This window comes from Rattus rattus, chromosome 8 (genome assembly GCF_011064425.1).
Source record: "Rattus rattus isolate New Zealand chromosome 8, Rrattus_CSIRO_v1, whole genome shotgun sequence".
Classification (NCBI taxonomy): domain Eukaryota; kingdom Metazoa; phylum Chordata; class Mammalia; order Rodentia; family Muridae; genus Rattus; species Rattus rattus.
This window is the reverse complement of record NC_046161.1, coordinates 1,418,383-1,430,814: the sequence shown is the minus strand read 5'-3', so window position 1 is coordinate 1,430,814 and position 12,432 is coordinate 1,418,383. Positions and strand designations below refer to the sequence as shown.

Sequence of the window (12,432 nt, the reverse complement as noted above, 5' to 3'; positions counted from 1 at the left end):
CACCCTAAAAAACTCAAGAAATTAATCTTCTCTCAAAAAGCCCAAAAGAAAATAGCCACACAACCATAATTCCAACTCTAACAACAAAAATAACATGAAGCAATGGTCAATCTTCCTTAATATCTCCACATCAATGGACTCAATTCCCCCATAAAAAGATATAGACTAACTTACAGGATACATAAACAGGACCCAGCATTTTGTTGCATACACACATCAGTGACAAAGACAGACACTACCTCAGAGTAAAAGACGGGAAAAAATTTTTCCAAGTAAATTGCCTCAAGAAACAAGCTGGAGTAGTGTACTAGTCAACTTGACACAAGTTGGAGTTATCACAGAGAAAGGAGGTTCCCTTGAAGATCAAGCTGTAAGGCATTTTCTCAACTAGTGATGAAGTGGGGAGGGTCCCTTGTGGGTAATACCATCCCTGGGCTGGTAGTATTTTGTTCTATAAGAAAGCAAACTGAGCAAGCTAAAGGAAGCAATCCAGTAAGTAACATCTCTCCATGGCCTCTTCATCAGCTCCTGCTTCCTGCCCTGTGTGAGTTCTAATCCTGAGTTTCTTTGGTGATGAACAGCAATGTGAATGTGTAAGCTAAATAAACCCTTTCCTCCTCACCTTGCTTCTTGGTCATGATGTTTGTATAGGAATAGAAACTCTAAGACAAGTAACCATTCTAATGTTGAATAAAGTCAACTTTCAACCAAAAGTTATCAAAAAAGATAAGGAAGCACTTCATAATCATTAAAGGAAAAACTACAAAGATGAACTTTCAATTCTCAACATCTATGCTCCAAATGTAAGGGCACCCACATTCGTAAAAGAAATTTTACTAAAGCTCAAAGCACACATTGCACCAAACACAATAATAGTGGGAGACTTCAACACCCCATTCTCATCAATGTACAGATCATGGAAACAGAAACTAAACAGAGACTATGAAACTGACAGAAATTAGGAACCAAATGGACTTAACAGATATCTATAGAACATTTCATCCTAAAACAAAAGAATGTAGCTTTGTCTCAGCACCTCACAGTACCTTCTCCAAAACTGACCATATAATTGATCACAAAACAGGCCTCAACAGATACAAGAAGATTGAAATAATCTCATACATCCTATCGGATCTCCATGGACTAAGGTTGGTCTTCAATAATAACAAATTGACAGAAATCCCACATACACTTGGAAGCTGAACAATGCTCTACTCAATGATACCTTGGTCAAGGAAGAAATAAAGAAATTAAAGATGTTTTAGAATTAAATAAAAATGAAGGCACAACATATACAAACTTATGGGACATAATGAAAGCAGTGCTAAGTAGAAAACTCATAGCTCTGCGTGCCTCCAAAATGACACTAGAGAGAATATACACTAGCAACTTGACACTACGCCTGAAAACTCTAGAACAAAAGGAAGCAAATACACCCAAGAGGAATAGTCAGTAGGAAATAATCAAACTCAGGGCTGAAATCAACCAAGTAGAAACAAAAAGAATTATATAAAGAATCAACAAAACCAGTAGCTGGTTCTTTGAGAAAAATCAACAAGATAGATAAGGCCTTAGCCAGACTAACCAGAGGGCACAGAGACAGTATCCAAATTAACAAAATCAGAAATAACAACAGAAATCAAGGAAATTAAAAAAATTATCAAATTCTACCACAAAAGCCAATATAAAACAAAACTGGAAGATCTGGATGAAATGGATAATTTTCTAGATATATACCAGGTACCAAAGTTAAATTAGGATCAGATAAACTGTCTAAATAGTCCCATAACCCCTAAAGAAATTAAAGGAGTCATTAAAAGTCTCCCTACCAAAAACACCCCAGACTGGATTAAACCCCAGTTTAGTGCAGAATCCTATCAAACCTTAAAAAGAGATCTAATACCACTACTCTTCAAACTATTCCACAAAATTGGAACAGGATGGATCCTACCCAATTTGTTTTATGAAGCCACAATTATACTTTTATCTAAATAATATCACGACCCAACAAAGAAAGAGAACTTCAGACCAATTTCCCTTATGAATATATATGAAAAAATAGTCAATAAAATTCTCCCAAACTGAATCCAAGACCACATCAAAATGATCTCCCATCATGATCAAATAGAGTTCATCTTACGGATGCAGGGATGGTTCAATATACATAAATCCATCAATGTAAAACAATATATAAACTAACTAAAAAAAAAGATGCTGAGAAAGCATTTGACAAAATTTAGCACCCCTTCATGATAAAAGTCTTGGAATTATCAGGAATTCAAGACCCACACCTAAACATAGTACAAGCAATATACATTAAAACAGTAGCCATCATCAAACTAAATGGAGGGAAACATGAACTAATCCCAATAAAGTCAGGAACTAGGCAAGACTGTCCGCTCTCTCCCTACTTATTGAATATAGTACTTAAAATCCTAGCCAGAGAAATCAGACAACAAAAGGGGCCCAAAGGAATACAAATTGAAAAGGAAGAAGTCAAATTATCACCATTTGCAGTTGATATGATAGTATACTTAAGTGATCCCAAAAATTCCACCAAAGAACTCCTAAATCTGATAAAAAAAAAAAAGAAAAAAAACTTCAGCAAAGTGGTTGGGTATTAAATTAACTCTAACGAATCCATAGCCTTCTTCTACCCAAAGGACAAACAGGTTAAGAATGAAATTAGGAAAACTACACCCTTCACAATAGTCTCAAATAATATAAAATACCTTGGTCTGACTTTAGCCAGCAAGTGAAAGATCTGTATGACAAGAAATTCAAATCTTTGAGGAAGTAAATCAAAAAAGATCTCAGAAGATGGAAAGACCCCCACCCCCCCTTTTTTTTTGTGGCAAAAATGGCCATTTTGCCAAAATCAATATACAGATTTAGTACAATCCCCATCAAAATTCCAATTCAATTCTTCACAGAGTTAGAACAAGCAATTTGCAAATTCAGTTAGAATAACAAAAAGCCCAGGATAGCAAAAACTATTCTCAACAATAAAAGAACTTCTGGGGGGAAATCACCATCCCTGACTTCAAGCTGTATTACAGAGCAATAGTGATAAAAATTGTATGGTATTTTTACAAAGACAAGCAGGTAGATCAGTTGAATAGAATCAAAGCCCTAGAAGTGAGCTCACCCTGATCTTTGACAAAGGAGCTAAAACTATCCAGTGAAAAAATGACAGTATTTTCAACAAATGGTGCTGATTCAAATAGAGGTCAGCGTGCAGAAGCATGCAAAATTGATCCATTCTTATCTGCTTGTACAAGCTCAAGTCCAAGTGACTCAAGAACCTTCACATAAAACCAAATACAAAAAGTCATAGAAAATAAAGGGGAGAAGAGTCTCAAACACATGGGCAAATGAGCCAATTTCCTGAACAGACCACCAATAACTTATGCTCTAAGATCAACAATAGACCAGTTGGACCTCATAAAATTACAAAGCTTCTATAGGACACTGTCAATAGGACAAAACATCATCCAACAGATTAGGAAAAGATCTTTACCAATCCTACATCCCATAGTGGGCTAATAACTACTATACACAAAGAACTCACGAAGTTAGACTCCAGAGAATCAAATAAGCCTTTTAAAAATTGGTTATAGAGCTAAACAAAGAAATCTCAATTGAATATTGAATGGTTGAGAAGCACATAAAGAAATGTTCAACGTCCTTCCTTATCATGGAAATGAAAATCAAAACAATCCTGAGATTCCACCGCACACCAGTAAGAATGACAAAGATCATAAACTCAGGTGACAACAGATACTGGTGAGGATATGGAGAAAGAGAAACACTTCTCCTTTGTTTGTGGTATTGCAAGGTGATACAACTACTTTGGAAATCAGTCTAGATGTTCTCAGAAAATTGGACCTGAGGTCCCAGCTATACTACTCCTGGGTATAGATATTTATTGGGTATTTTACCCAAAAAAGGCTTCAACATATAACAAAGAGACATGCTCCATTCTGTTCATAGCAGCCTTATTATAATAGGCAGAAGCTGGACAGAACCCAGATGTCCCTCAACAGAGGAATAGATAGAGAAAATATGGTACTTTTCCACAATGGAGTACTACTCAGCTATTAAAACAATGACATCATGAAATCTTAGGTGAATGGATGGAACTATAAAATATCATCCTTAGTGAGGTAACCTAATCACAAAACACACACATGATATGTACTCACTGATAAATGGATATTAGCACAAATGCTTAGAATACCTAAGATACAATTCACAGACCACATATAGCTCAAGAAGAAGATTGATCAAGCTGTAGATGCTTCAGGAGTTCTTAAAAGGGGGAACAAAATACTCATGGGAGGAAATACAGAGATAAAGTGTGGAGCAGAGACTGAAGAAAAGGCAATCCAGAGACTACTGCACATGGGGATCCATCTCACATGCAGTCACCAAACCCAGACACTATTGGGGATGCCAAGAGGTACATGCTAACAGGAGCCTGATGTATCTGACTCCTGAGAGGCTCTGCCTGACCCTGATAAATACAGAGGAGAATGTTTGCAGTCAATCATTGTACTGAGAATGGAGTTCATAGTGGAAGAGTTAGAGAAAGAACTGAGGTAGCTGAGGTTTGGAATCCCATAGGAACAACAATAATATCAATCAACCAGATACCCGAGAGCTCCCAGGGACTAAACCACGAATCAAAGAGTACACATGGAGCAACCCTTGGCTCCAGGAGCACATGTAGCAGAGGATGGTATTGTTGGGCATCAATGGGAAGAGAGCCCATTAGCCCTGTGAAGGCTTGAAGTTCCAGTGTTGGGGTATGGCATGGCAGGGAGGAAGGAGGGAGTCGGTGAGTTGGTGGGTGGCTTAGCACCTTCCTGGATACACGGAGTATGTGTGTGGTAGAGGGTTTCTTGAGGGAAAACCAGGAAGGGGGACAACTTTTGAAATTTAGATATAGAAAATATCCAAGAAAAAAATTTTTATGTTTTGTTCAGTTACAGCTTACCTTTCGAGGTCCTGTGCTTTTTAGTTCAAACACATCCATTGTGTAATTAACTCTACGTCCATAATGGTCAAATTGAACATTCCCAGTCAGCCCTTGAATTCGAACCTATGAAGGACAAGGAAAACACACATATACTCATTAAGAGCTTCATTTAAGAGAATCTGTCACTGCTAGTCTAAGGACTATTAATAGCTGTGTAATTAAAAATTACAATTAACTCTCTGGAATGTCATTGGATGCTTGAGCTACTGAGATGGAATCTTGACAAGGGATATGAAAGGATATTAAAAGTTATTTTGTTCTATACCTAGATGATTTTTTTGTATTACAAAATTTTATTTTAAGTAACATAATTCTTTTCCAACAATAAAATATCCTTTATAGAATAGAAATTTTAATTGCTTAGAGTCAAGCTTCAGTTTTTTTTCTGTATATTCTCACAGCAGATTATGTACCTAGGGTTCCTATGACAGATTGTATTCTTTGCGCTAATGTTGAATTAACATATAAAAAGCTAAAAATACATCATTTAAAATATCCATGCATATTGGATTCCAAATTATCTTTTGATTCCCATTAATTTTATTTATGCCTTGAATTCATCACATTTCAGAGGAATTGATAACTTTAAGAAACACCAGTTTTGCAATATATATTGTTTGTATGGGTATAAAAGAATAAAATTATTCAATTAATTTAAAGTTGAAGATGCATTGAAGCAGTCCGTACCTCTGCCAAACATTTCTCCTCCTTCTTTTACAAGTTATGTTTATATTTCCTGGACTCCTTATGGATAATGAGGGTAATGGCTCTTTCTTGTGTAAGTTGTAAACAGGTATGAGAACCATTATTGAAATAAAGCATTCAATTGTCATTTCAAAACTTTCCCAGAGCAACCTGTTTACTCAAAATTGGCAGCTGTTCATGCTGCGTCCTTGAGTGATTTTATGGAATACTGGGCTATTGCTAACCAAGTGTGTCTACACTGAGCAACTTCACTGTTTTAGATTTTTATGGATTTGTTGTGTTATCTTGACTACACATCTATATAAGGAATAACCATTTCCATTCTATCTAAAATGTTTTGACACTGCTAAATGCTTGCTATATTAACATGAAAATTATAATAGACATTAATAATCAGATGGATTAGTCTGCTTTTTAACATATCATTCTTATAAAAGATCATGAAATAAAGCAAAATTATGAGTTACCTGCTTCAGTGTTCTCTCCATGTCAATTCCCTGGCCCCAGGGAGCAGCAGGGTTTGCCAGACAGTCCCCAGCATTTCCTCTCCTTGAAATATCAATTTTCTGTCTTCTGAGACTTCGGAAAGTTTCAGCCATCACCAGGACTCCATCATAAGTGAGAGCAGAGGTGTACTGAGCAAGTTAAAATGTTTAGAAAAACAAATATTAAATTCTAGAACAATGAGCAATCTGGGACCTCTGTACTCTTATGACAAAAACTCCATTGTTCTCAAAAGCTAGCATGATACTAAGAATTAATTGAAATTGGTTTTGGAAATGTCTTGTTTTTTGTTGCTTGAACACAAAGTCTGCAAGCCACAACATATTGCTCTAATTTTAAAGGAGAAGATAAACTCTGAAAATAGAGACCCTAAAGCACAATTTTCTATCATCTGTAAGAAGAGCAGCCTTGGGTTGGGACTTTATGTTGCATTTCAGTATAAACAGGGGGAGAATGGAAACTACAGTTTGTATCCATCCAGCATTGCAGTGGCTTAGCTCCAGGAGGGCTGTACTTTCTTTCCTTCCCAAATGCCTAGCAGTGTTCTCAGAGATTTTCTTTGCATTTATTGATGTGAAATATTTATGTTTATTTGTGGCAGAACCTTCCCCTAATGAGTAAAGATTTGTAGGGACCAATCACTGGACAATGAGTAGGCAGGACTTCCGGGTTGGAGAGGAGACTAGAAGAGGTTGGAAAAGGTGACTTGTTTTTGCACAGGGAGAGCTTGGAGGGAAAATGTAACTAAGAGGCCCCAGTTTAGGTGGCGAGTCTGCCATGATTCACCACAAGAGAAGTTTAACTTAGAATGGCTTACAAAATTAGGATGCTAGTTGCTGTGCCCAGTGATTGTGTTGCCTGTTGGTTCTAAACTAAGTTTGTGTGGCTGTTTTCCTTCACAAGGCGACTCAGCTAGGTTCCAGAGGGAAAGGTACAGTGGCAAAGCGTGGATTTGCGAGAAGGGCAAACCAGTTAGTTATGTGAATTTCGATGCTTGGAGCTGGCAGCACAGTGACAACTATGAGAACTTAGCAAGCCGGGTGTAGAGATTTTGGAGCTCCAGGTCAGAGAGTCTGCCCAGACGAGAACAGGTCAGGCCAGCCAGTCTGCCAGCTGGCCATAGTATGATGTTTTTTGTTTGTTTTTTTATTTCACGCAATAGACAGTGCACAATGTGAGGCTAAAATCCTCCCAGAGGAATTATGTTTGTTATTGAGAAATGTAATGCGAGTGATACCAACTATTTTATTTAAGTCTAACAGGTTTTGTATTTATCGTCTAATGAATGTGCTCAATTTGATGGACTAACCATTGGTCTAACTTTCCATCCCAGTATCAATGTAGATATACAAAGTATAAACCATCTGTGTTTTGATGACCATCCATCTATCTCTTAAAGAAAAGAGTGAGGCCCTGGGCAAGATTATCAACATAAAGCAGGAAGTGAGGGAAGATGAATAGGAAAATATGATTTGGGGTAAATTTTGGTGATGCTTGATTAGAAACTTATCAAACACATGGGTGATAGGACATAGTATTCATCAACTACTAGTCATGACAATAACTGCATTATTTGTTTGAGGAATTCCATATGATTAACACTTTTTACATGTGCATCAGAGCAGATTTGTGGCATGGAAGCAGGGGATTAACTTCTTGGGTTTTTTTGTTTGTTTGTTTTGTTTTTGTTTTAATTTTTTTGTTTTGTTTTGTTTTTGCCTGCAAATAAAGAAAATCCATTTGGAATTGTGAATGTAGAAACTAAACAGAGATAATAGGATTTGTGCACTGAAGAGCTAGCATTTCAAGGAAGAGAGCAACTAAAAATACATGAATTACAAGAAAGCACTGTTAAGTGGTAGAGAAACTGAACATGAGTCTTATATTAAAAGAATGTATAAGGGTCATGTAAACTAAGAGAGTTGCTAAGTGAGCACCCAGCATACAATACAACAGATGTAAGCAAAGACCCATGCCCCCTAAGTTAGGATGGAGTAGCTGAAGGAAAAGAAACAAAGTGCTACACTAATCATTAATGTGCCTTCTGTCTTCCTTGAGCCAACATGTCTCTAAGTAGAAAAATCCTCTAAAGTCATCTTCTTCCAAGGCAAGAAAATAGAGAAGAGAAATAAAGACATTTTCCCAAAGACCAAAAGGACAAATGACAAAATGTACTGCTGGTGTGCCAGTATTAAGACATAAAAGAAGAAAAAAACATATTGATCTTTTTTCCCAAGCAGGGAGAATGAAGCTGAGGGAAAATGAAAAAAAAAAAAAAAAGAAAAACAGACAAATTTCCTGAAGATAAAGGAAATGGTGTTGCACAGTGGTGTACAGTGCAAAGCAAACCGCCAGCTGGAGAAGCAAAGGGCAGAAGTTTAATAGGGCCCAAGAGCTGACAGAAGCTTGGAGTTTAAACTGGCTTTACCTTGTCAAAAGCTCCAACTCTTTCTCATGTGCTTTATTGTAGTACAGTATAGAAAAACCTATATATGGATGCCCAGATTTCAGATAACATGTAGAAAACAAATATTATATAAAAATTTAATTGGTAAGCAGCTTTAAAACTACTTCTTAGCCAGGAGTTATTTTCTGTCCTACCCATCATTCAGAATGAAGAGGCAAATTCTGCATCTCAACATTTGTAGGTATAAGAGATAAACAGACAGAATCCATGTGCAGTAGAGGAAAATGGACTTCGAAAGGAAAGAACTAAAATAAATTCAAGTCATGCTATTCCTAATTTTATAGAATATAAAATATGTAAGTTACAGAGCACAAAGCAGAAAAATAAAAATTAATTGTTTACTGTAGTTGTGAAACTGGCTATTCATCACTACCCGACAAGCTGACTGCAGAACCCACTGGCTAAGAAATGTGAGAATGTGAAGGTTGATCCTGCGTGGTCCTTACAGGAGTTTCCAGGAGACAAATACTAATTATGGTAAGTCCTGGTTAATAAGAGCAGAACTGAGTATCATGGAGAGTATAGAGGAAGATCACGGAGAAGGTGGAACTTGAAATAAATTTTGGAATAAAGTTGGAATAAATGGATAGTTCAGATAAAGGTGAAAGACTGTGGAGGTAACACCTACACTTGGTGACTGACACCTATACTTGGTGACATTGACTAAAGAGCACAGCTATATTTAGCTGGAGCAACAGAAAAGTAACAAAGAATCATGAAATCAAAAGAACATTTGTTTTCATATTTCATTAATATTAGTAATTATTATTTCTTTTACTAAAAGAAAATGATGAGATCAGAGGTTATGTGTTAATTCTTGGGTTACACATTAACCAACTGAAATACAGTTCAGTTAATTATATCCAAATCTCACCATTTATGAACTCTGGTTTTGAATTTCATTACTTATTAACATTTATTTACAATCTCCAAATCAATACTTAACTGATACTTTTGAGGGCAATTATAGGCATATACAGAGTAGTGGAACATTCAATTCAGTCAATATGCAAAGTTCCTTCTCTAGTTAAATACATAAAGACTACAATTTTTTGTTTCTGTTCTCATGATATAAACAAGTACAGCTTTTTGTTGCTCAGGAGGTGCAATTTTACCCAAATTTGTGCTTTTGACAGGTTATTTTAGAGCTTAAAATGATCTGAAAAACATACAGAAATCCAGGACTCAATGAGAAGATCAAACCTAAGGATAATAGGTATAGAAGAGAGTGAAGACTCCCAGCTCAAAGGACCAGTAAATATCTTCAACAAAATCATAGAAGAAAACTTCCCTAACCTAAAAAAAAGATACCCATAGGCATACAAGAAGCCTACAGAACTCCAAATAGATTGGACCAGAAAAGAAACACCTCCCATCACATAATAGTCAAAACACAAAACACACAAAATAAAGAAAGAATATTAAAAGCAGTAAGGGAAAAAGGTCAAGTAACATATAAAGGCAGACCTATCAGAATCACACCAGACTTTTCGCCAGAAACTATGAAGGCCAGAAGATCCTGGACTGATATCATACAGACCCTAAGAGAACACAAATGCCAGCCCAGGTTACTGTATCCTGCAAAACTCTCAATTAACATAGATGGAGAAACCAAGATATTCCATGACAAAACCAAATTTACACAATATCTTTCTACAAATCCAGCACTACAAAGGATAATAAATGGTAAAGCCCAACATAAGGAGGCAAGCTATACCCTAGAAGAAGCAAGAAACTAATCGTGTTGGCAAAAAAACAAAGAGAAGAAAAGCACACAAACATAACCTCACATCTAATTATGAATATAACAGGAAGCAATAATTACTATTCCTTAATATCTCTCACCATCAATGGCCTCAACTCCCCAATAAAAAGACACAGATTAACAAACTGGATAAGCAACGAGGACCCTGCATTCTGCTGCCTACAGGAAACACACCTCAGAGACAAAGACAGACACTACCTCAGAGTGAAAGGCTGGAAAACAACTTTCCAAGCAAATGGTCGGAAGAAGCAAGCTGGAGTAGCCATTCTAATATCAAGTAAAATCAATTTTCAACTAAAAGTCATCAAAAAAGATAAGGAAGGACACTTCATGTTCATCAAAAATCCACCAAGATGAACTCTCAATCCTAAATATCTATGCCCCAAATACAAGGGCACCTACATGCGTAAAAGAAACCTTACTAAAGCTCAAAACACACATTGCACCTCACACAATAATAGTGGGAGATTTCAACACCCCACTTTCATCAATGGACAGATCATGGAAACAGAAATTAAACAGAGATGTAGACAGACTAAGAGAAGTCATGATCCAAATGGACTTAACAGATATTTATAGAACATTCTATCCTAAAGCAAAAGGATATACCTTCTTCTCAGCTGCTCATGGTACTTTCTCCAAAATTGACCATATAATTGGTCAAAAAAACGGGCCTCAACAGGTACAGAAAGATAGAAATAATCCCATGCGTGCTATCAGACCACCACGGCCTAAAACTGGTCTTCAATAACAATAAGGGAAGAATGCCCACATATACGTGGAAATTGAACAATGTTCTACTCAATGATAACCTGGTCAAGGAAGAAATAAAGAAAGAAATTAAAAACTTTTTAGAATTTAATGAAAATGAAGGTACAACATACCCAAACTTATGGGACACAATGAAAGCTGTGCTAAGAGGAAAACTCATAGCGCTGAGTGCCTGCAGAAAGAAACAGGAAAGAGCATATGTCAGCAGCTTGACAGCACACCTAAAAAAGCTCTAGAACAAAAAAGAAGCAAATACACCCAGGAGGAGTAGAAGGCAGGAAATAATCAAACTCAGAGCTGAAATCAACCAAGTAGAAACAAAAAAGGACCATAGAAAGAATCAACAGAACCAAAAGTTGGTTCTTTGAGAAAATCAACAAGATAGATAAACCCTTAGCCAGACTACTGAGAGGACACAGAGAGTGTGTCCAAATTAACAAAATCAGAAATGAAAAGGGAGACATAACTACAGATTCAGAGTAAATTCAAAAAATCATCAGATCTTACTATAAAAGCCTATATTCAACAAAACCTGAAAATCTGCAGGAAATGGACAATTTCCTAGACAGATACCAGGTACCGAAGTTAAATCAGGAACAGATAAACCAGTTAAACAACCCCATAACTCCTAAGGAAATTGAAGCAGTCATTAAAGGTCTCCCAACCAAAAAGAGCCCAGGTCCAGACGGGTATAGTGCAGAATTCTATCAGACCTTCATAGAAAACCTCAGACCAATATTATCCAAAATATTCCACAAAATTGAAACGGATGGAGCACTACCAATTTCCTTCTATGAAGCCTCAATTACTCTTATACCTAAACCACACAAAGACCCAACAAAGAAAGAGAACTTCAGACCAATTTCCCTTGTGAATATCGACGCAAAAATACTCAATAAAATTCTGGCAAAACGAATCCAAGAGCACATCAAAAGAATCATCCACCATGATCAAGTGGGCTTCATCCCAGGCATGCAGGGATGGTTTAATATACGGAAAACCATCAACGTGATCCATTATATAAACAAACTGAAAGAACAAAACCACATGATCACTTCATTAGATGCTGAGAAAGCATTTGACAAAATTCAACACCTCTTCATGATAAAAGTCCTGGAAAGAATAAGAATTCAACGCCCATACCTAAACATAGTAAAAGCCATATACAGCAAACAAGTT

The 12,432-nt window shown here is 36.5% G+C and overlaps 1 protein-coding gene across 7 annotated transcripts in view; it reads right to left on the bottom strand.

Annotated features, from left to right (window-relative positions):
• Gria4 (glutamate ionotropic receptor AMPA type subunit 4) overlaps window positions 1–12,432 on the bottom strand; it is a 156,702-nt gene that overhangs the window by 85,387 nt on the left and 58,883 nt on the right. For all 7 annotated transcript variants that reach the window (XR_004388770.1, XM_032909667.1, XM_032909666.1 and 4 more), the window contains exons 4-5: window positions 6,214–6,381; window positions 5,000–5,104 (exon numbers count right to left, since the gene is read on the bottom strand). Coding sequence is in view for 6 of the 7 variants with exons in the window: in XM_032909667.1 (XP_032765558.1) it covers window positions 5,000–5,104; window positions 6,214–6,381 (273 nt within the window). In the remaining variant the exon portion in view is untranslated. The remainder of the gene's footprint in view (window positions 1–4,999; window positions 5,105–6,213; window positions 6,382–12,432) is intronic.